This window comes from Drosophila tropicalis, unplaced genomic scaffold (genome assembly GCF_018151085.1).
Source record: "Drosophila tropicalis isolate 14030-0801.00 unplaced genomic scaffold, ASM1815108v1 contig_413, whole genome shotgun sequence".
In the NCBI taxonomy this organism is placed as follows: Eukaryota; Metazoa; Arthropoda; class Insecta; order Diptera; family Drosophilidae; genus Drosophila; species Drosophila tropicalis.
The window spans coordinates 1,236,789-1,262,613 of record NW_027172877.1 but is presented as its reverse complement, the minus strand read 5'-3'; the positions used below and the strand labels follow the sequence as shown (position 1 = coordinate 1,262,613).

Genomic DNA, 25,825 nt, shown 5'->3' with positions numbered 1-25,825 from the left:
TAGATGCACTCCATCCTTAGCAACTTATTATCTGAACGACACTGCCTTAGAGCGGTCAGATATTATCAATGACTAAGGTGTTCTCATGGACCATGAATTAACTTTTAATCCTCATATTTCTGATACAGTTAGTAAAGCTATGAATGTTCTTGGGCTTGTGAAACGATGGTCAAAAGAGTTTGACGATCCGTACAGAACCAAAATTCTGTATACTCTATAAATCCGTCCTATCTTAGGGTACGGATCTTGCCAATGGTCACGTCAATATGGGACGCACCAAAGTAAAATTGAATCTGCTCAAAAGCAGTTTCTGCTTTTTGGTCTTCGCGGTCTAAATTGGGATCGCAATGTGAAATTTGCCATCATACTCTAGTAGGCTTCTTTTAATAAATCTTCTTTAATTAATCGTAGAGTAATGCTTGGTGCTATCTTTATTTGCAAACTTTTAATAGGTGAAATAGACTCTTCTGAGCTATTAAACCAGTTAAACCTATCTGTACCCCCGTACTACAAATTTTATTCCTCTATTCCTAAAACACTGTATTTCTAACTATTCCCTGCATGAACCTTTTCGAGTCCTATGTTCTGATTACAATCTTCTGGATCCCGTAATCAGATCAGAAGCCTCTCTTTTTCTCATGAAGACCTCTATTTTAGCACACAGCTCATAATTAGCTGTAGTCCTGTCCGTTTCATTTGTATTTGTCCACACGATCGGTCGGGCGGGAGGTGGATAACTCTCTGCTTGGGCTCGCGCAAACCAGGCTATGTCCTGGTGTCGTGTGGGCTACTTTTACGTACTTCGCATTGTAAGCGTCAACGTCCAGACAATATAAAAAATAAATCTGCATTACAATATAATTCCACCTTTTACAGTCCCCAGACCAAATAAAACATTCGAGCCTGTTTAAGGAACCGACATAGCTAATTTAACTTGGCTGATGAAGAACAGGAATATAATTTATGATGTCTAAAATACTTTCATCTACTGTAACATTGAAAAGGGTTTTTTGTTGGAATTAACCGTGTATTGTTTATGGATTTAAGTAATCCATGAATAACAAAGATTTTCCCCTTTTTACATAAATCGATGAAAAAAGAACTTCAACTAGAAATAGAGGCTCTTAATAATCTAGAGTGTCTTATCGTCCTGGTTATCCTCTTAACCTTTTGCCAATAATCTTTGCTAATCCATCTGTCTATATATAGTTTCTTAATAAAAGAAAATCCTTTGCAGCGATTGGACCCTTGTGTTGTGAATTTTTGAACTTGAGCGAACGTTACGTTTTGTTGTATTACCTTAAAGACATTGCGGAAGCAGATTCATGTAATTTCCGCCAAACAAGTTTACAGACCTTCGCAAAAAATTTCACTTCATCACTCACACTTATTAGAGAATATTTAGTCAAATGCTACTCAATATAGTGAGGCCTAAAGAAAAACAAAAAGGGGGGGAAATGGCACAACAGACAAAACTGAGTAAGTAAAACGGATTGTGCTTTGGGTTCTCCTCCTATTCTGTGCTTTTAGTTGTTTTCCCTTCTTGGTTGTTGTTTTTCAATTTTCACTCAAAGAGTAGACTTGGATGAGGGCGTCATGTGGTGTCCAGAACAGCAGTTTTATGGCAGCCACGAGACTGAAAGGAAAACAAACGCCGCATGAAAGGCGCCTCGGGTCGCAGAGAATTTTAATTAATTTTCAAACCATATTGGAATTGGTTTAAAGATGTTTTTAGGCCCAAATGGCTTTTTAATCAAATTAAGTGATTCATTTTTTTTGGTTCTTATTTGTGTGTGTGTGTGTGTGTGTGTGCAAGTGAATATGTCGTCCCCTTACGGCTATACGAAACCCACATTTATGATTACCGATCATTCCCGTGACCCCTACCATTTGGCTCAAGAAGATGCCAAATTGGAGGCCGACAATGATGATGATTATGATCCCGAGGAGGACAAAGACCGACACTCCAAGTTACAGGAAATAACAAAGTGGCTACATTTCAATGCAAGACATCGACATAATTGGTAAGAGCCAAAAATATTCACACAGAAAAGTTTGCTAACTAAAATTCCATGGAAACGAACGCAAGTTTTTTGTTTCTTTCTGTGAGTTTCATTGGGTTTTTGTGTTTTGTTTCCAGGAAATCAATTTGTCTATTCGGAATTTGTTTTATTCTTTTTTGATAAGATGCTGGGAATTGGTCCAGCTGGTAATGTGTCTTTGACTTTGTTGACCTAAGATGAATACACAGAATAGCAGACAATCGTTTTCTTATCACAAATTGTATATGACGTTTCCTAGAAGGTCGTCAACACGAAAAAACGACAATTTCTGAAACGTATTATTAAATATTTATATGCATTTTTTCTGTTTCAATTGTTTGCTATTCTTTACAAGTTTGCAACGTGTCAACTGACTGAACTGGATAAGTTTTCTAAGCGTCTTTTGTTTAGCTGATAATGATTTCCATGAAAACCTTTAATCTTACACAGTAAAAACCACATGACTGAGTAGTTCATTACTTTAAATATTAGCCTTACCCTCATCTACGGCTAGTGTAATTGAAGTGTGGCTATATATAGATGCCATAGAGAAATTAAGAATACTCCCACACATAGTAAAACATTTTTACGAGGCATTTAAATGCCAATTATGAGATTAGAGTGCGTTATCGGCAAATAAGCCACAGAACGGGATGGAAAGGGTAATAAAACAGATATTATAATATTCACATATGTATTATCTAACCGTGGAAAAAAGAATTTTTAATTAAAAGTTCCGCTTTGTTAATTGCAATCCATTCTCTAGTTGAATACTCAGTAGAACACTTACGGTTTCCAGCTAATTGAGATGGCTTACAACGCAATTCACGATCAGAAGAGTTTAGTTAATAGAAACATTTCGAATAATACAGGGTGGAGCAAACTTAAAAAAACGCATTATATGTTTATAAATTGTGGGTAGTTTAGCCCATTTAATAAAATTGTATCCCTTATTATTACATTTATAAGTTATCAACAAAGAGTTACAGATTTACGTCAAAACTTTCATTTAAGCCAGCTTAAGGTCAATCTTCACAAAGAAGAGTATTTCAAGAGATTTACTATTTGCTATTTAAGAAAGTTATTGACTTGGATCGACACCCTGTATTTATTTTATAACGATTTCATATCGATGACAACAAGCTTATTAAATATGCACTTCTTCTCTATAATTGTATTTACATAATTATTTATTATTGACTTGCAACAAATGCGCATTCATTACAATGTATTGCACATAACGAGTTTTTTCTTGGGAAATTGTTGTTCTCAATATATTGTTAAAAAGCTAAACTCACACACACACACACACACACACAGAGAGAGAGAGAGAGAGAGTGAGACACGGTCAGTTGGCCATTCAACTTGAAGGTCATTCTTATTGGCCTTGGCATTGACACGTTCATGGATGATGGCAGTAAGCGTTGGTATTAATTTTACAGTATTAAATGAAAAGAAGAAAAACACAAAAAACAGTTAGTTGTTTGACCCAAAACAATTACCACGTGAGCCATTTGATTAGTAGAAATCGTTGAAAGACAACTAACAAAAACAAATACTTGCCTCTGCGGCTCTCTGTCTATTTACAAGGTGTGGTCTATTGTCATTCGTAGGCGCGGCGCGGGCAGGGGGGACTTTGTTTTGTATAGTCACTGGTGGTTAGTGGTTATGGCTTTTCCCCCCCTCCTTCTCATGCGGCGTACATGTGGGTTTTCCACCAAGAATTTTGTGTCAAAATGTAAATACTTGCGAATAGTTTGTTGTCAAGCCAAAAACTGAGAACAACGGCCACCAAAAGAACAACAACAAAGAGGGGAAAGGTAAGATACCCTCTTGGGGACTGTAAAGTTTCCGGTATATAGCGAAAAGTATATACATTTATATACCTAACACTGCGGAAGGCTTTTAAGCCTCATTGAGTGCCCAAGTTATGTATGTAAGAATAAATTATGTATGGACTTAACATAAATATCTATGCTAGGAATAACTATCTTGGCTAAAGGTTTTCTAGGATAGCACAGGCTGATGAAATGAAAAAAACTAAGGTGTTGTCAGAGTATATGGGGCCCATTAGAATTATTCTTCTTTTCATCATCTTGTTTATCATCATTGTGTTTTTGCCATCGAAGTATTATTTGGTCATGGTTAAGCTGTAAAATTGCAAAATAAAAGAACATAAATTTTGTGTCACTTTAAATCCGCTTAAGTGTCCAAGTTGTGGATTATAATAATAATAAATAATACGCATACGCCATGGATGCCAGCAGCTGACTAAACCCCTGTATTGAGTGCGGGCATGTGCCTTGTTATCTTTTTTTTTTTTTTTCGTTTTATTTTCTTGCTTCTGCCAAGTTATTTAGTGTTTTGTGTATTCAATAAACACTTGAGTGAATTGAGTTGAAAATGCAAAGAAATCGAGAAAGTTACGAGCGTACAAACACACACACACACATAAAGACAGATATTTGTCCCGCATATACATACATACACTCACGCACACAGTCTCAGATGAGAATGTTGTTTGCAAATTTGTCTTTTGTCTGCGAATTTAGGACATTTTTGCTTTTAAGCTTTAGATTCATTTGGGGATCTTATCTACTCGCATCTATAAATAACAATTTCATTTTGCTTTCAATTTGATTTGATTTTTTTTCTCTTTTTCGACTGCGTAAATATTTAATAGACAAGTTTTATTTGCTCAACTTTTGACAAAGTTTTATTCAATTCTAGTTTATTTTTAAGTCGATGATTTGACTTGTGTTAATTGCCAAGCCAGATGATTCGATGTGATCAGCTCCGCATATCAATTCAATTAATAGATATTAATTACTTATTCACGAATTAACAATGAATTTGTTTTTTAAGAAGAGAATTTTACAGAAAAAGTGTTCTCTCTCTCAGATTAGTAAAAAAAGATAAGGAAAGTTATTCAAAATTACATTAAATTGGATAAATTATAACAAAAACTAACTATTAACTATAACATTTAATGTTAAATAATTTGTATAAATTGTTTTAATAATTTATAATTTAGTCAGTCAAAGTGCTAAGACCCTTAATAACCAACGTTCAAGTTCAAGTCTTATTTTCCCGGCGCTCTCTGGAGCTATATTCACAGAGCGAGATAGAGAAAGAGAGACAGAGAAACACAAACATTCAACAGCCATTGAAAGCGGCTTCCATTCAATTGCTTTCAATGCGGCATTCAACCGAAAATCAACAGCTGCTGCTGCCGACATTGACAACGACAGCAACGGAGACGAGTGAGACGACGACCACGCAGTAACCGGCAGCAGTGGAACCTGACTAGGAACCTGACGACAACATCACAGATTTATTCAGTTTACAACTTTCGTTTGCAACGGACGTGCGGCTTTTTCCACATTGGCAAACAAAAAAAGTGGAGCAAACGAATAGAACAAAAAAAAAAAAAACAATTGATATAAAAATTGTTATTACAGTGTCTTTAAACAAAACAGTTTTAAATATATAAAGTTCAAGTGAGAAACATAAAGCTAAAAATGAAGTTGTTTAAGCAAATTACTTGAAGTTCATGTTCATAATTAAGAGAAGAAATAATAATGTTATCAGATTCTGATTAGCCGCGTCATTAGCGTAACAAACTAGAGGGAATTAAGTGTGTAATACAAGAATTTAGTATATAAGCATATACATATGTATGTCTGTGGTTGCTATATATTAATTTTCCATTTATCAATCTGCAAATCATTGAAAATTCCTTTCAAGTGTGGGAATTTTTTGTAGTCACAGCAGTTGCCTTTGCATTTGGTAACGAAAATTTGATTAAAAATTTAAATATATGGGCAAGGAAACAAACCTATTAATTAAACAAAAGAGAAAACCACAACAACAACAACAACATTCATTGGATTGATCCATTTATTATTTTTCATAATTTATTGATGTTAAGGAGAAAACCTTATACAATAATTTGAACAGGCCACGCGAAAAAGTAATATATTAATTAAGTAGCGAAATGATCATCAGTGCTATCCTCATCATCAGTAATAATCATAATCATCATCTGGCACTGGGAGACATTCTCATAGGCGTCATAATATTATATATAAAATAAAACGAACAGACATTTCGGCCCAAGAAAGTAGGCAACGAAAACGACAAATGTTGTCATCACGCAAAAGTTTCCTTTAAATATTTATGCTAGTTTATAACAATATATACAGGGTTTTCATTGTGTATGTGTTATTGTGTGTGTATGTGGTATCCCTTTATAGCATTTTGTATCTCGACTAGAAACTTTGCCAGACAAATGAAAGTAACAACCTTTCAACATATCATAAATTTTTGTTGATGAATTCGCTTGAGGGTAACCAAACCCAAAAAAAAAAAAACTTTATTTTTGTGGCTTACAAAAGAGGATTGAGAACAACAAAGAGTCAAAATTTTCGTTAACAAATTGCAAAGTCATTAAAATAACCTCAGGGAAAACGTGTTGCCTGGCTCCAAAGCCTTCCAAGAAATACTTTTTCAATTAGAAATTAACCGAGAAAATGTTAAGCTCAAGGTGCCACACACTTCAAAAACATTTTTCCTTAATGCCCATAAATATGTGAAATTTCGTTTCTGTGCCAATTATTTTATTTATATGAGAATGAAAATTAAGAGTACAGACTTTGACTAGACTAAACTAAACATATATTGTCATATTGAAGGTAATTTCATTTGGAGAGCTTTGCTAATCCTTAATTCAAATTGTTTCAATATTTTGTTGTGTTTTTCATTACTAGTCCAACAGTTCATATACAGGTATTAATGGATTTCGTTAGCATGGCCAATAAAGGGTGAAAAATTTGTTATCCTGTTTGTATCGCATTTAAATATATCTCGTTAGCCGGGGAGAATAATTTCCGTTGATGATATTTTTAGCTTTGCTAGGACATAACACGTGTGCGAATATCTATACTGACCGCATCCTGTTTGACCAGGCGACAATCCCCCAAAGCCCTCATCATAAATATTCGGGCCCAATGAAATGAGGGCGCATGGCATAAATTAAAATGAGGTCAGTGGTCATGGATGCCAGCATTTTTGCCTCGCAATCCACCCACCCTAATGAGGGTATGAATTTTTAATTATCGTCATAAGCTCGTAAATTGTGTGTGTGTGTGTGTGTCTGTGTAAGTTTACTACTTAATTAGTTTCTAACAAAATAATCCACAAATCGAAAACCAATTGGTGAGACGTGCTTGTTCGCTGACTTTTGTTTCTGGTTGATTTTTGATGTGTAGTAAAGTAAATTAATATTGATTCATTGATTTCTAATCAATTGAACACACAAACAGGGATAGTAGACAAAGAAAGAGAGAGAGAGAGAGGAATAATGTCGTGTCCATATTCTGGATACAAACTATTTCTGACCGAAATTTGTCTATGCATTATTAATCCATGACTTATTTTCGGGTCCTTTACTGCGTGACCGCGCATCCTGATGAACATGAACTGAACTTCAAGTGAGAAAGGCAAAACGATATTCCATACTCTTCTACTTTTATATATAAGTAATATTTTTTTTTTTCGGCTGTCTCATCTATTCAAGTTCTCTCATTCACTTGAAAGGCTTCAAAGCCAACAGTGCGTATGCGTAATTTGAGTGACTAAACGTGCTGAAAATATTATGCATAAATTCAACAAACCAAAAATGTGCTAACAGATACCATCACTTGAAAGGAATTGTAACAAAAGTCAATTTTTGAGAATAAACAAAGAAGACAAAGGCAACGACAAAGACAGAAACAGAGGCAAAGACAAAGGCATTCAAAATTGGTTCAAATCGTATACACGCCGTCCCCTCCGTTCACGACCAGACCCAGCAAATTGACAACAACAACAAAACGCATTCTCCCACGAGCAACAGTGTCGGCCATAGTGCCACATCCATCGGATCGCAAACAACGCCCAGGAGGAGTGGCAGCGGGAGGCGACGAAGTGGGAGCGGTAGGGGCATTGGCCAGAAACCTGAACGCCACAAAAAGCGCAACGTTTGGCCATTCAAAATGCGGGTGAAAGTGAGCAAACGCTTTTGGTTGCAACGCCAAGCGTCCAACAAGAGCGATAAATTTCCACAGCCAAAGTAAGTCCAAAATGAAAATGTAAAGTAAGAAAAGTATAAATGAAAAACTTACGTTTAAAGTTAGTCGGTACACTTAAAGAGTATTTTTTAAACCAAATATGTATTTTATACATTTTGAATTTTTATTTAATTTGGTAGAACTTTCTTTCTTTTAAGCTGGCTTGAGCTTCGATTTTGAAAGTAGATTATTTCAAGAGGTGATAAAATATTTAAGCTACTTACGGATTCTGTTATCCTAGAAAGAGTTTGAAATTTATCGTTTCTTAGAAAGATCTATTTAACACAAGCTGAAATCGTAATTTTTTTCTCTCTATATCAAGTGGGTTCAATTTTAAGCCTTTAAATATTTTAATACACACGACATTTGTATTTGGCGCAGAGAAAATAACTCAAATAATGATCTCGGTTAGTTTACTCCGCCACTGGAGCGGAATATTAACTTTTCTCGCTAGCCGTTGACGGTCTCTTTTATAGATATGTATAATAAAACAAATATTCAAAATTAAAATCATTTTTGGTTTATCTGATTTCTATATGTAATGGTTGTCCAATCTGTTTAATTCAAACAAATATGCTGGGTATATCAGTAAGAAGCATAATTTATAAGGTTTCGCAACCGTGTCTCGAAAACTGAAAGAAGAGTTAGCATAGAAACAGACAGACAGATGGACAGAAGAAACCATCGATTGCGACCATCGATAATATCAATTGTTTTTGAGTTTTTCGATGTATTGATGGACTTTTTTCGATATTAATATGTCGTCGTTTTAGTGATTGTCAAAGTATTTTTCGCATGTTTGAACTTTTTTTTGGTCATAAGGTAAAAAAAGTTACAAACATAACATATTTTTCTCTTAAGTTGGTAGTTCCTTTTAAAAAATTGTCAAATTAGTCGTTTCATGAAGTTGATTAATAGATCTCTAACTAACATTTCTAGTACGGTTTCAGAATCGTTATGAATGAATATTAAATAATTATTAATTTCTCATATTTTTTATGGAAAACTGATCTCTACACGAAAGTTAATGTATTGCTTTACGACTATTTTGAAATAAAATTCAGTTATGGAATAAATCTTATAGTTTTTATAAATTTGTTTAAATTTTCACAAAGAAAAGTTTAAAACTGAAAGAGCTTTAATTTGTTTTAATTCTATAATCCAAAAAATATAATTTTTAACAAAATAAGCTACAAATTTTTGATGGAACCACCGAGGAAAGCATCGATTAACAACACTATGGGCGATTTCCCAGTTTTTCTCTGCAATACAGACATTAACTATGGCTGATAAAAACCATATATCATTTGTGTTTAGGATATTCGATTTCGATTTTTTTCTTATTGGATATTTTTAAAACAAAAACTTCATTACAAGAGAGTATTAGTATTGCATACATTGAACTACCTTTGTTTCTTTGCGTCGATGAGTTAATCTAGTATGAATATATAAGTTGTCTGATATATAAAAGGAGTATATATGAAAAAGGTATTTGTAATTAATGATTATTTTTATTAATGGCAAATTAATCATAAAAAATGAATTTGAATTATAAATAGCTCATGAGCCACTTCATAGTCTGGCTAATAGGAATCTTATTACATTTGCTTCTTTATTTAGACAATTAATCCTAACAATATTTTGGACTTGCTTTTCGATAGAATCCCTTAGATATGCTACCATTTTGGCTACGGTCAACAACAAAGGTCCTTTTGGGGCCAATAATGTGAAAAAAGTCCTTTACCTTTTTGTGAAATTATTAAAGAGGTGCCGCCAACAACAAGAATTTCTCTTGAACCTATCTAATTACAAGGTTTGCTCTCACTGAGATGACAAAGTTCACAAGAAAACGGTGGCAAGACCAGGACCTTATTGCTGTTGTTTTTGGCTAAAACATTTTCATCTGCAAACCTACATATACATACTTACACTTGTATATTTATGTGTCTGACCTAAGCACGTGCCTTTGACCCAAACTCAGGCTTGCGTATCCAGCGTATCCATACATAAGGCCATTCAAGACAATAAAGGCATGAGCATAAACATGAAAACATGTTTCCAGTCCCAAGAACTTAGTAATTTACCTCAAATGGCACAAACATGTGTCGAAAAGAAGCTGAAAAAAAGAATAAGAATAAAAAGGAAAAACACAAATAAATAATGGCATATATTTAATTTCCGTTTCAACTCGCCTGTCGGCCCCAGCATCGCCCGCCGAGGTTCTCGGTGAATGGCGAGACAAATAGATATTCCTTTTGATATTGAAAAGAAATTCGTTTTGCCATATTTCCTTTTGACAAGAAATCAAGGTAAATGTCTTTAAGTACTTGGCTATTCAGAATCTCAACCATCAATCAGTCTGTCTAGTGAAGCGTGGAATTTCATTCTATGGGGAGAGTCCTCACCCATTGAGGACTTCACCCGGAGTGAAACGTGCTGGGCAAGTTAAACAGAAGTTTCGTTCGAAGACAAACACTAATTAATTTGTAGAGACAAGGAATCAAGAAAATACCAAAAAACAACGAAACTTTTGGCATAGCAATTATTTTTCAATTTGGGGAAACCCCCCTTCCCCTCCAGCCTTGATCGCTCTGTGAAAATAGCCGTAGGACAATTATTAAAATTGCCTAATGCTTAGCAAAGAAATTTGAATTTAAAAGAAAATTCAGGTCATCTTTTTATGCTAGAACAAAGCCAAGATATGACCTCGTCTTAACAGCCAAGGTCAATGGTTAAGTGTGTCAGAAACACACACACTCGCAAACACTCGCACACACACAACATGTTTGTTCTCAGCACATTAAAAATGTGATTATGAGAATGAGACCTCCTCTTACCCTCCCCCGCCAATGTTCCTTCAGAAGGGATGCGTGTGTCAAAATGTGAAATGTTCACGACAGGCTTTGGGGCCACAACTGTGGCTCTTGTTGGCCCAGAGTGTCGTAAACCTTTAATATCAAAAAAACAAAAACAGAATTGAGTTGGGTAATTGCACATGACACATGCATCACGACAAGAAAAGGTAATTCCTATAGTTGCTTACACAAAAGACACTGATTTAACATAAACTGACATGTAATTTAAGTCTCGTCAAATTTTAATATTCTCAAGTTCATAATGTATTTAGGCTAATTTTAAAAAGTTTGAAAAAATATACAAAATATTTGTATGTCTAACAGGGTGGTTCAATTTTCTCCGTGTATATCATCAACCAAATCAAATTCTACGAAGAATTCTAAAGAACTTAACCCTAAAACTTTAGTTTTCTCAACGTACTTTCCTTGATAGAGATTTTTAATGCAAACTTTTTTTTTAAATACTTTAAATACAGAAATAGAAATACTAATAATAATTTCTCAAAAATACATAATATTACTCTACTGGCTTCTTAAACCTATAGTTTCTTGGTGAAAATATCTTATGATTCTTTGTAGAATCCGAATATGAAAGACGCCTATGACATTTTTTTTGTCCCATACAAATGACTCGACCTATGTAAGCTATAATTGTAATACTAAATCACTTTGATAGTTGAAAAGGGAACAATTTCAGAAAAACCATTTGGCAATTTTGGCTTATAAGAATTTATACATATATCCAATTGTTATAAGAATATTATATTTTGTTATATAATGATCTATTGTTCTTTGCCTCATAGAGAATATACTTAAAAATATATAATATAAAGTTACTTTTGTCTTTGTAATAGCTCCAAGAACATGTCGCACACTTTCACATCGTATTTACGGATTTTATGGCTAAAAATCATCTAAGCCTCCATTGTATTTGATCTCGTAGGTGACGGATAACCAGTCACTAATTTTATCTTTCATACTTACATACTTATATTAGGCAGGACATGGACTTCATTCAAAATAGTAGGTTCCGTTAGAAGACCCTCAGTAGAGTCTAAAGAAAACTTTTAGCTGATCGTTTTTCACTGTATTTACACATCAGTCGAATTGAAAATCTGTGTGATTTCGAATTGCTCGCTTCATTGTCTGATCTTGGAATCATTCAGCAACTAAATAATCAAAGGTTTTTATATTATAGAGTTCATGTTTTGTCATCTCTTTTAACAAATTTACAATATCTAAAACTTTTAGAAAATTTTTTTAAACCAAAAACGATATACATAATCAATCGTGTAAGATTAAGGTAGTAACAAATTTAGACTGGTGTAAGACCAACTTAGTGCTAAAACACAAACTTCTAACAATAAGATCGGATCGATTCCTACAAATGTCTTAAAACTGAGTGAAAACAAACTGAAAGAGTAGTTTGTATAGACTGACGGATATTGACCAAACTGTACAGTACAAAGATATAAAAAAAACTCTTTTACTATATTTAATTGTACCTTTCATAACCCCAAATTGGGTAAGACCTATCCTGATTTGTGTTTCTATAAGTCTTTCAAGTAGACATAATTCTTCAGAACTTTCGTTTCGTTTCTAAGGTAAATGCAAGGGCCTTTAACTTAACTCACTTCAATACGGTCATATATAAGGATTTAAGTAATTAGGTGATTTATGTATTAAACACATATTTAATTCTATTGATATTCATAATTAAGTCGCTGTCCATCCATCAAATGTCTAATAGACAAACATTTGCTAATAAAATTACTCTCATGTTCATAAAGCCTTTGATTGTTCCCAAGTAAAATACTTGATTGGTAATGAAATTCAAATTCACACCTGCTCAACACATTTCGCAGTGGAACGTCAGGTATTTGGCAAACATTTTAAAATTGGATTTACATACAATTGTGTTCTGGTATTTACATATTCGTAAAATAAAAGTACACATTGGTTCAAACAGAGTGTGCCTCCTGCTGCCAATAGAGTGAGCCGCATTCGGTCCTCGTCTGGGACCGAATTCGATTTGTTGTGGGTCGCCTACGTGTGACTATGAAGTCATTAGGAACGTGTAAGTACAATTTGCAATTGAAACGTGTTGCCCGGCAGCGCATTTTTCAATTAATTAACTTTTCGCCATGGAATTTTACCGCCTGCAATATTATATACATGAACATAAAAATGAAAAATAATAAAGACGGATTTAACATGCTAATCAAGGTTGAGAGATGGTTTAAAAATAACTTAAAGTCATATATGAGACACTCGAGAACTCTAGAACTGGGAATCTTGACAACGATTGCTGGGCAGGCTTTCAATTCAGATGAATTAATGAAGCGTGTCACATTGAGAGCGCCAGCCAGCCACATGAATGACATGCCCCAAGTCGACCAAAACGACCCGGGTCCGTCGTTCAACTGGGCAAAATTACGTTTTACTTTTTATACTTTTATTTCGGGGGGCGGGCCTGTAAATCGCACAATGACCTATATAACACACATATGCCTTTGAGTGTGCGTGTGTGTGTGTCTCTAAGTTACTTTTGTTGAATTAATAAAGCTAAGAATAAAAGCAAGTTGCGGGATGAGCGCGTGATCATTTAATTTAACAAAATGGACAAAGTGCGTGTTCTGCTTGAAACAGCGAATGCAGAAATGAGAATTCACATCTTGAATTAAGTCTATTATGTTTATTAATAGATTTCAATTCATGGTTAAACAGTAAGTACTCGTATCGAGTGGACCAACTCAAAATCTAATAACATTGCAAATGCATTATTAGCTGTGAATTATATTTATAAGACTAAAATTAAGATTCCTAAACACAGAATTTTTACTTTAAGTCATTTGAATTTATGTTTTACTGCGCCCAAGGCGACATTTATTTAAAATCCACCCCTGTTTATATATTTGATTTAATATTTAATGTTAAACATGAAATTATTTTTTAGTAGTTGCAGTTAAAATGTATTTGAATGCAAAGCGTTGGGAGATGATTAAAATGTAAATTAATTATTCATAGAGAGACAAATGAAATCATTTATTTTAAATTTAAATTTAGCCCCACAATCAGTGAGCAATTTAATTTTTAATCAATTTGAAGATAATCGAAATGTAATGAACCTGAAATTAGCAGCAATTAAAATGAGTCGTTAACCGATTCGATTAGCCAGCCATGCAATCAGCTGGTTTTAAAGATAAACAATTGCCATTTTCAATTCCAACTAAATAAGCTGATGTTGACAAACTTTTCCTATACATATACCTATATCTATATATACAAACACATGTATGTATATAGATAATATATCCGCATCCAACACCAAGAAGAGCACATTCTGAGCACATGTAATGCGAAACTCTGGCAGCATTTCAATTAAATTGCATTGCATTTTTATTCTGTTGTGTTGTGTCTTTGTATTACAAACATTTGTGAAGTAATAGAGACGCCCCATGGGCTAGACAGAGGGCGTGTGTGAGAGTGAGAGTGAGACAGAGGGGAGTGAGTGGATAGAGATATTCACCATATTGTGGGTGAGCTTGGGCAAACATTAGCGACATCATTTTCATGCTTGGACAGCGATGTTTCTTTCATTAACAAAAAAGCCGGAGAGTGCCAGAATTGAGTTGACTTTCGTTTTGACGCCTCTATCATCATCATTAGGTTGCTCTTGGGGTGTCAGTTACTATGGCACGATTCTCTAATCTATATTGGGGTCCAAAGCCAAAAGCTATCACATTACCTTTACCTTATAGCCCATGAATTTATGCAACGATGGCAGAAAACTTACATACATACATACATATATAGTATATGGTATATCATTTGTGACGTCATAGCAGCTCAGCACAGGTGAAGTTGAGCCATAGAGGTTACGCCCAGCTGTGCCGAAAAAAAGAAAAATATATAGATGAAAAAGTAGCTGAAACTTGCTTATTTGCCAAAATGGAAAAATGTTTTGCCAAAAACTTTTCCTCTCTGACAAGCGAACGATGATGATGAAGACGATGAAGATGATGAAGATGAAGCTGAGACGATGTATTTTTACCCCGACGAATCTCATTTGCATACATCTCGTAGAGAATTTTTAAATTGCGCGTGGGCCAACAATTTGCTGGCCTTGAACCTGATGAGGCAGCAGGGTTAATACCCAAAATAACGTAAATATCTCTTCAATTTAACTAAAAATTGTTTCATAAACTTAATAATAAAATGAGCCAGTGAATTAAGTCATCCCCTGGCCTTAAAGTAAAACGGCAAGTGCCTAATACAGATGATTCCTCAAAGACGAACAATTTCAAAAGAGTTAGAACTTGTGTGGAGGATTTTCAGCCAACTTTATACGAGCTGAATAAAGTATTGACAATGTTGGGGAAAGCCTTTAAATGTTTATGGAGTCCAACTTCATTAGATTTAAAAGATCATATATTATAGATTGAAAGAGATTATTTTACAAGATTCAGCTTATCCTGCCTGATGGAGCCTGCTAATATGCCCCATAGTTCAAATAATAGCGCATGGTCACAAGATCACAAGCATCGCACAATAACTGTCAAATGTGATAAATCAAGTGTAATTGAAAGAAGTGCAAATAAGCCAACACGCCAACAACAACAACAACCACAAGAACAACAGAGTAAAACCGACCGATGAAGAGCGAACAGAGCCGAAAAAGAATCTCAGGGGCAGAGATTAAGCTCGGGTTAAGCCATCATAAGCAAGTGACTCTCTTAATATCATCAGCTCTCTCTCTCTCTCTCTCTCTCTCTCTCTCTGCAGTGCATTTTTTGCACTCTATTGGCGAGAGCAGAAGAAAGCATAAATGCGAATAATCAGCAGAAAGCACAGACACTAACCAAAGAGATAAAGAGTAACTGGCGACAAAATATGAATATCAGGAAATTTTTGTTCTTTTTTATATTTTTTTTGTGATTGTTGTTGTTTTATTCAGCGCTGCTTTTGCCGCTGCGCGAATGCGACTTGGGGCAAACAGAAAACAGAAAAACCTACAAAATAGGGTAAAAAATTGTGCATGCTAGTTAGTTACGCGAGGGCCTTCGGTCTACTACTACTAAATATATGCATTCGAATAGATAGCACAACCGATCCGATCCGCAGCAAGTGAAAAAAAGTTCATACAGATTAACAAAAAAGGCAGAGAATCAAAAACCAAAAAAGGGCACGCGACCAAATTACAATTGAAATATTATTCGGTTTCCTTTTCAAGTGTTCTCCAAAGTCAATTGAAATTGTTTTTTTTCTTCTCTCTTTTGCCATAATATGCGATTAACAAAGAAATTCTTCAATATTTGCTTTGGCTAAAAAGAACATTGCGTGTCGCGAGTACGAGAATCAAATTGCATTTTTTGTTTTTGTTGTTTTCTGTTGTTTTTTACGTAATAATAAAAGACCATTTTTTGTGTCACTTTTCTGCGGTCTCTGTTCGCGCGTTTCGTATAGCAACGCCGTTTTGACAGGCGTTTGAAGGATGTCCTATAATTACAACAACAGCTCCGAGGATTACTCATACGAGGATGAGTATGTGTTCCGTATATACAATACACATATATGAAACCAATTTAGAACCTAATTTTTCATCATCGTTTCGTGAGGTCGCCAGTCGAGCAGAAATTTCATTTAAGGCTCTCCCTGCTAATGTTAACCTCTGCGGGTGGAAGTAGTCTGTGTGTTCCTTCCTCTCTATCTGTGTGTGTGTGTGTGTATGTGTATTGTGTTGACATCGAAATTAATCTTCAAAAGGGCCACTTCAGAAGTAAAGTCTTTCAATACTTCAAGTAGTTAATACTTACAGTAGTAGTAGTTAAGTATCTCAACATAAAATCAATGAATCGTCTTTTGCCCACTGTGTATCAGTTTTCCGTCGGTGCAAAGTGTGATAAGATGGTAGATTGATGATAACAATTGTTGAGAATGGTCACGGTTGTGAAAAAATCTTTGATAACTCATTTACCTTACAACGGAAGTAAAATAAAAACTTCAAAAACAAAAAGTTTTAACCGATAAAAGAAACTCTTAAGTTACTGGCTCAAGATTACGTGTACTCTATATTTAAAATGTTGAGGATCTCCTGTTCTCATCCTCCTCTTATTCCCCCATTCCATTCTAATAGCCCAGTCTTTCAATTTGTCGCATCATTTCACAGAAAAATTCAAGCCAATTAAACTAAAAATCTGTCTTATAAACGTCTAAGCTGTCGGCAAAGTTTAAACAATTGAAGCAAGTTCAAGTAAACAGAATCTCGCTGCACTCCCCTCCGACTTTTTGGATGAGACCTCCTCAAGTAATCCTCAAGTGCATATGACTATTCTGACTGGTATCATTGCCACTTATCAACAGCACATACAGAGATACATTTTGTCTGTCTCTTTCTTTTTTTATCATCCTTAAACTAAATTTAACTACATGTAATTTATGAGTTATTCCATTTACAGGTTTTATTATTTTTTCTTTTAAATAAATCTAAATTAAGATTTGTGACCATTTTGTAGCATCAAGTGCATAAATTGCATTTAGTTAGTTAGTAGTTAGTTAGTTAGTTCGAGAGCAACATCATACTATATGGTACACGTGAAGCTCTAAGGCAATGGCTTTTCCCTAATGATGCGGTTGGGGCTTATCCTCCCACTGGGAGGGGGAATTGGCGTCCCAGCTGCGTCTTGGTACTTGTAATTATTGCCAAGAGTCATTAAACTCGCATTTGGAATGAAAATAAGACTCGTTCAATCTTTATATGAATGGAATTGTTTCTTTATTTTTGCAATGAAATTGAAAACAAAAACAAGAACAATGATTTTTTATTGCCCCTATAAATAGAGAGATATAGAACCTTAGAATCGCTGCCTACCAGCTGCGACTGATAAAGCAAAGTTGTGTCTTGGTCTACTCCAGGCCTGACCTTATGGGTCTCTCTGTCTATATACTTATATATGTATGTACATATGTATATGCGTTTGTGTGCCCATCTCTCAATCTGACTGACATTGCTCTAACAGCAACAAAAAGCGCTTTAATTAAGTGCCAACTAATAAAGCGGCTCTTGAGTTTTCAGAATTGGGCCTGACTTTGAAAATTGGGCGACTAAGTGTCTCTATGTGTGTGTGTGTGTGCGTGTGTATGTGTGATTCTATGTGGGGGGATTTGGCATAAAAATTAGCATAAGAATTGCAAAGATATTTGAGAAATTGTTGCCCAGTTTTGATTGAAACTACGTGACTAGGTGAATGTAGATAAAATGTGTTCTACAGGAACTATTTCCTCAGGGTTGACGATGATAAAACCCATGACTGAGGCAAATGTCTCAAAATACATCGTAACATCAAAAGCTATACTAAACTGAGTCATTGTTAGGCATTTTGAAGTTTTATATTGTTTCTTTTTGACAATTTGGTCTTCTGAGTGAATTAATACATCTCTTTTTATCTTCTTGCAAATAGGGTCTATTGATTTTGACCACAAGTGTGCAACGAATAGTATATATGTTTATACTACATATATGTTATAAGTTCATTTAGCCAGATCCGTTCGTCTCGCCATCTATATGCCCGTCCAAATCAACTCAAACTCCAACTTGATTCATTAAACTAAAGAGCTGAATTCCATGTGAGACTCTATTTACGGCAGACATTGCATATTTTGCATTCCACCAGATTAGATTTCATATATATAATATAGGCAAATAATAGGAACTATCAATCGTTAATTAACTGTAGGATCAGATGACTACATTATATAGCTATCATATAAACACATGAAAGGAAAGAGTAATAACGAAACCTGCAAGGGTATACAAATCACTTCACGGAATTCTAGTTATCTTACGAATAGTTTAAGAAATTCAAAAAAAAATGTGTAAAGTAATCGCTTACTTCAAAAATAAACAAATAATTTTTCAGAATTTTAGGTTTATTACATTCTTGGTCGAAGTAAGGATTAGGTGTCAGGCAATATCGTTGTAAACCTCAGATCGACCGGGTGAAATTAGCGAAATATTTCCCTTAACAACGATTTGTTGTCTTTTAACTTAACCCAACTACTCGATTCCATTGTCTAATATATACTGATAAGGGTTGATGGAGAAGTGTCAACCTGAAATGTGACAGACAAATGCAAGTAACAAGATAGAAAATTTGAAGTTGACTAGGGTAATTTGGAGTGGGAGGTCTGAGCCTAATCTGTTCTAAATCTTTTTGACAAATTCTAGACGATTCCCTTTTACTATTTCTATTGATTTTGAATTAAAGTGCTCAGTTGTAATACCTTTTTGGGTCCATCAATCAGAGGGAACAATTGAATTTTCACATCATAAGCTTAAGCATTTAAAGACCTTATAAGGCAAGTGCCAAGGATGAGAATGCGAACGTGAATGAAAATCAATATCGACTGGCTTAAAAATTTATTGAATTTCACAAATTGAGCATAGCACGTGCCGCCGACATGCCACGCCCAGGCAACTGAGCAAACAAATTTGCGCTTATATATATACCTATATTTTTGGTACTAAAGTCAAGTAATCTTATGAAATCTTTATTCACTGTTTCTTTTTTCTTTCGTTTCGTTTTTTTTTTTTTTCATGACTCCCCAATGTGTAACAAAACCTCACCAACCATTTGACTTGGACCTGGCATCTCCTCCAATTGCCTCTTGGCTCGGCTCGGCTACTGTGACTGTTCCGGCTCCTCCTTCACACATGTAGCGAAGTAACAGAAGGTGCCTTACAAGTCTGGCGCACTCTACCCGAGCGCATTCGTCAGGATCCCAGCCTAGCATCGTTTCGTCAGGAGCATGAGCGTTTACATGGCGGTAAGTTTATATGGTTTCTTTTATATTTTGCGGTGCTGGGGTAAGGTCTATTGGACCCCTCCCCTCTCGCTCGTAATGTCTCTGGCATAATAACCTTGTGTGCGTTGGTTCGGATATTGTGTTGTTTCTTACTTTTGTTGTTTTTTTTTTATTGCCGTAATTATTGTTGAATTTTTTATTGCCATTTGCGTGGTCTCGGCATTGACATTGGGCACCGAATCCGGGATTGTGTCTGGGCCTGGGACATATACATGCAAATATATGTAGCTACATACATAGACACAAGTTAGAGCTCCTTCTTATGCTACTTATTTGCATGCCAAATGCCGCCAACTTGTGGCTAAAGTTTATCACTTTAAATTGCTTAATGGACACTGGCTATTTTTGGAGACCCCGACCAAGTTCATCCCTCGTCCACATATACATATGTATAACCTATTTCCATCAAATGATTGCGGGCAATATAGTCTTTATGTACATAGTAGAAATGAAGAAAAAGTTATCTAAAATTAGAATTATTATACCATGTAGTTGCTGGTCCATTGAATGTTATTTGTGGCTAATGTCAAGAACAGGCAATCGTAGTTAACTAACTTTCGATTCTATTTCTGTTAGTTCTTTTTCTTATAAAAGAATGACATTTTGTTATTTTGTTTAAGAAAAAAAAAACTTCCGTTCTCCCCGACGGGGAATTGAACCCCGGTCTCCCGCGTGACAGGCGGGGATACTAACCACTATACTATCGAGGACGTTGAAAACGCGGCGGAAAAAAGATTCATTGTTGAAAACACTTTGACAAGTTCTTATTTCTAATGCCTAAACATTAGAATTATAAATATTAGTGTCACAATCATAAAATTAAGAAATTTAGTTTTGCACCAAAGCTATCAATATTGATTTTCTTATTTTAATGCTAATATTCGGTATAAATTTACGACAAAACACACCTACTATATAATGTGATGTATCCATCCGATGGGGTACGTCCTGAAATATCGTGCTAGTAGAAATATGTCAACAATTTTAGTCTTTTTTTTTGCAACTCAATGATTGGGTAACAACTAAATTCTGAATTTGTTGATTGGCCGCCTAAAAAATACATTTATCCTTAATTCTTTAGTGCTTGATCAGCATGATAAGACGACTTCAATTCCGTCTGTCTGTCTGTCTGGATCAATGTAAATCCTGTAGGCATTGTATAACAAAGGTTTAGTCGACTTGGACCACTAAGTGTATATTTGCTCCGATTTGGTAGAAAATATCGATTTATCTTAACATTTTCGTTGTATTCTACGGAATTATGAAAAAACTTAACAATTTTAAGTACGATTCAAGTTCGTAATCAAAATCTGCATACTGCATTTTAATGACCCTAAATAAAAGTTAGCAAAATGGAGTTTTAGACCAATCAAATCATTATTTTTCAACCGACTTTTTCAAACTTAATACTTATGAGTTAAATGAAATTATAGATGACTGTACCAAATTTCATCAAGATTGATTCCATAAGTATTCCATTATCGTTTCGATAACTAATTTTGCTCACAATCAGATAAACTTGGTAAACGTAATCGACCAATTTGATCCAACTTGGACTAGTCATCCGAATCCATATATTTGGCTTAAGTTTCTTGAAATTTCGCTTTAACACCTGTAGGTAAAGAAAGAGTATCACATGAACCTTTATGTGTCAATGTTTCTGGATAGATGATTGTAGCTACGAAAGGCTTCCCAAATAAACTCTTACATCTGAAGGGTAAATTGTACATTTTCATGGTGAAAGTAAAAGGTTAAGTTTACCAATTACCTAGCAATTGTTTTAGTCACATCCTGATGGCCATGTTCACGGTCATAGTATGGCATATTTATAGCCAATGTTTATTCGTGTTTTATGTGAGGACAGTTGTCTGTCTGGTGTCCTAATGAAACAATTTACGCACAAGTATTTGCCGATAGCTGGCCTTGGTAGATAAAAACCATCTGCAACATTTCTTCTTCTTAATGGTTGATACAATTTAAAATGACTTTGCAGACGTTGATCCTTCGCCCTCCGAGGATGCGGCGGTCGAGCATCGAGAGCGACAGCAGCAGCAGCAGCAGAATGGCCATCACGATGAGACAACTCTAACGGCCATCAAGACGACCCCAGTTGGTGTGGATGCAACTGGCGGCGGATTCACACATATCGGTATCAATGTGACAAACGAGGTGGGGCAAGTTCGTGTACTCGATGGCAGGTTCGTAGTTCTGTGAATTTCGAGTGTCCGTTACGTAATTAGTGCAACCAGTTTTCTGTGATACCTAGGGATCTGGACAACAACAATGAGGACCAGCATGAAGATGGCGAAGGACATAGCAAGAGCAAGGTTCAAGCAAATGGATCAGTGTTCTTTATCTTCTTTGCTAAATTGCATTTTTTCTTTTTTCGCAGTTAAAGAAATATTTGATTTGGTTCAAAATCGCCATACTCCTGGTTGTGTGGTGTGTGTTCACGGCCTTCCTTATGTCCAACAACGAGCATGTGGATCAGCTGAGTCTCATAAGTGTTCCTAGAAATGGCTCAACAAGAGGTGGGTGAATCGATATACGATATGGTTTTTCACTTCAACCTCTAAATGTGTTTCCCTTTTTTTTAGTCTTTCCAATAACCACATCGACATTGCAACGCATCGGCTTAGGTTTACGTGGTCCCTTTCGTCTGCAGGAGAATGATCTGATGCTGAATGACAGCGTACCCTTACCAGTGGTGCAGATTCAGGTGGTTCGCACTTACTATGACTTCTCTGGCGACGAAATCTATACGGAGAATGCTAGTAAACTTTGGCAATTAGATGTAGTTTATCCCGAGCTAATAGACGCCACCAAGGATACTAAGAAGCAGCGCACTTTTGAGCTATCACCCACCGATCCTCAGTGGCTGAGTCAAGGGAATTCAACTCAGTTGAGGTTTGAATTCTCTAGCAGCATCGATGGAGAGCTTCCTTTACAGCTGAATGTGGACGAGTCTCCCATTTACAAGAGGGATGGTGTCATCTATGCTGCAGTCGTGCTCTGTGGTCTCTACGTGATGATCATTTGGGAAATCGTGAATCGAACATTCGCTGCCATAATTGCATCCACCTTATCAGTGGGTATATTAGCTGCACTCAATTCTCGACCCTCAATGGCCACCATTATGGGTTGGATTGATGTGGAGACTTTGCTGCTACTCTTCGGCATGATGATTCTGGTGGCCATACTCTCCGAAACTGGAGTCTTTGATTACCTGGCCGTGTATGCCTATAAGATAACCAATGGACATGTCTGGCCCCTAATCAACTGTCTCTGCCTATTCACGGCCATCTTGTCGTCGTTTTTGGATAACGTCACCACAGTTCTGTTAATGACGCCCGTGACGATACGTCTCTGTGAGGTCATGTGCTTGAATCCGGTGCCCATATTAATGTGCATGGTCATCTACTCGAATATTGGTGGAGCTCTTACCCCAGTCGGTGATCCACCCAATGTGATTATAGCCTCCAACAGTTACATATCCAAGAACGTAAGTCAACCGCATTTACCATCTTGTGCATTAATCTGATCATTTGCCTTTATTTAGGGCGTCAATTTCGCTGTCTTTACTCTTCACATGCTGCCTGGCGTCCTTTTGGTTATGGCGCAAACATATATTCAATTGCGTTTCAAATTTCGAAATATCAGTGATCTGCAGTTCAAGGATTCGCCAGAGGTGGAGGAGCTGCGTCATGAAATTCATGTTTGGAAACGTGCTGCAGCCAGCCTGTCTGCCTATTCCAAGGATGAGGAGCTAGTTCGTCAAACTCTCATGAAGAAAGTCAATCGATTGAAGCGCAGCCTCAAGAAACGCATGACTGCAGTCATTGAACCAGCTCCCAATTATCAACAAACATTGGCCAATCTGCAGGCCAAGGTGAGTAGCTTTAATTGGCAATGCTTCTGTAATGATAATCCCTACGTTTCCTTCTCCGAATCCACAGTATCCCATTCGAAACAAGGCACTGTTGTACAAATGCTCTGCCGCCTTGCTCTTTGTTATCAGTTTATTCTTCTTGCATTCAGTACCTGAGCTGCAGCGTCTTTCCCTCGGCTGGACTGCTCTGTTGGGTGCCATATTCTTGATCATTTTAGCTGACATTGAGGACATGGAGGCCATTTTGGCTAGAGTGGAATGGTCGACATTGTTATTCTTTGCTGCGCTATTTATATTGATGGAAGCGTTGACCGAATTGGGTTTAATCGAATGGATTGGCAATATGACAGAGGGAATCATTTTGGGCGTAGGTGAAGATCGTCGTCTAATGGTGGCCATTTTAATTATACTTTGGGTGAGTTCTTAAAAAGATGTTATACCTACTTGGAGACTAAACTCAAATCTTCTTTCAGGTTTCCGCTGTGGCCTCGGCCTTTGTTGACAATATTCCATTGACCACTATGATGGTGAAAATAACCATATCATTGGCACAGAACAGCACTCTGAACTTGCCTCTGCAGCCTCTGGTATGGGCTCTAGCTTTGGGCGCCTGTTTGGGCGGTAAGTTTACATATATTGAAAGATCTTTCAGTTGAGGAGATATTCATCGAAGTTTTTCTTCTTCTTTAGGCAATGGTACTCTGATTGGTGCCTCGGCCAATGTGGTTTGTGCTGGCGTGGCTGAACAACATGGCTACAAATTTACTTTCCTACAGTTTTTCAAGTAAGTTTGACTCAAGCTTAAATATCTGAGAAATGCTAACGATACTTTCTCGTACTCCGCAGAGTTGGTTTTCCCATTATGATTGGCAGTATTATAGTCACAACGGGTTATTTGCTGCTTTCACACTCGTTATTCGCATGGCATTGATAAAGGACCTCTTGCACGGCGAATTCGAATCTAAAAAGGCGCACTTTACCTCGTTACCTAACACTGTTAAACATTTTCAACACTCATACTATCAGTTGCTTGAGAAATCAAAAATGTAAAGAATTTGCAAATAGGATCTTATAGGATCTCCTTCTATAAGATTTTGGAAAAAAACAAAACAAAAAGTGAAAACCAAAAAGTAAACAAAACGAAAGATATTATAAAACATATATATATATATATATTTTTACACATTGTTGTTAGTGTAGTGCGTAGTCTAAACAAGGAAATTACAACTAAAATGGAATATTAATTTAATTATTTAAACATAATTATGTCGCTGAACTGTGAAACAATTTGTTAAATGTTAAATGTATAATGTAAAGTGAAGCTAAAATTAAATGCTTAAAACAAATTCATCAATTTTATTTGATAGTTAACTAATAGTATATATTTCTTTTCGTATATTTCTTTTAAATCAAAATTCAAATCATCTCAATATAAATGTTAAATATAAGATATTCAATTCTTTCTCAGATTCCACATAACTTTGTCGCAAGTTTAATACGTCTATTATTTTTTATTTTTCAATCCTTAAAACTTAAATTGAAGACAAATTTTAAGCCTAAATGTTGCAGCCATTTATTTGAGAGAATAAATTTGAAAATTGTATAAAAAAACTTATTTCAGCATTCGGAGTGAAAAGCTTTTAAGAAGTTTGTGAGCTTGAAAGTAAGCGGAAACAATAAATTGTTCTATTAGATTTACTTTCCGAATACTTTTTAGGATGTTCACTGTACATAGGAACCGATCATTTATAATTTTGTGTTTTCTCCTATCGACCTGGAGATGGTTAAGTTAAAATGCCGCCAAAACAACCAACATATAAAATAATATGAAGAAATTTCAGCCATGTCATTTATGAGTCTCTCACTATACCCAATAACGGTTGAAGAGCTAACAATAGTCAACCTATTTACTGGCAGAGTAAACAAAAATTAGAAGGACGGATCTTATTTCAGACATATTGGGCCCAATCGTCAATTTAAGTCAAATTGATGTGTTTTCGTAAGAAACATGGAATATATGACTAAATCAAATACATACATAGTTTAGAAAGTGAAAATAATGTA

At 35.6% G+C, this 25,825-nt stretch overlaps 1 protein-coding gene and 1 non-coding gene across 4 annotated transcripts; one reads left to right on the top strand and one right to left on the bottom strand.

Annotated features, from left to right (window-relative positions):
- The first annotated feature begins 1,769 nt into the window (after positions 1-1,769).
- On the top strand, positions 1,770-25,107 carry hoe1 (hoepel1). 3 transcript variants are annotated; one of them, XM_068285512.1, is made up of 11 exons: positions 1,770-2,024; positions 19,727-19,833; positions 21,866-22,070; positions 22,139-22,199; positions 22,265-22,403; positions 22,470-23,374; positions 23,432-23,761; positions 23,829-24,176; positions 24,235-24,382; positions 24,452-24,545; positions 24,608-25,107. In XM_068285512.1, exons 1-11 carry the CDS (start codon positions 1,822-1,824, stop codon positions 24,690-24,692), a joined length of 2,625 nt encoding a protein of 874 aa, XP_068141613.1. In that variant the 5' UTR covers positions 1,770-1,821; the 3' UTR covers positions 24,693-25,107. The 3 variants fall into 3 exon arrangements, with proteins under 3 accessions (XP_068141613.1, XP_068141612.1, XP_068141611.1); XM_068285511.1 differs by lacking the exons at positions 1,770-2,024; positions 24,235-24,382; positions 24,452-24,545; positions 24,608-25,107 and adding exons at positions 5,413-5,542; positions 7,735-8,154 and having other exon boundaries at positions 23,432-24,050; XM_068285510.1 differs by lacking the exons at positions 1,770-2,024; positions 24,235-24,382; positions 24,452-24,545; positions 24,608-25,107 and adding exons at positions 5,415-5,542; positions 7,641-8,154 and having other exon boundaries at positions 23,432-24,050.
- Positions 20,511-20,582, bottom strand: TRNAD-GUC (transfer RNA aspartic acid (anticodon GUC)). Its single transcript has one exon. It is a non-coding gene; the product is annotated as a tRNA-Asp (tRNA).
- Positions 25,108-25,825: the final 718 nt, after the last annotated feature.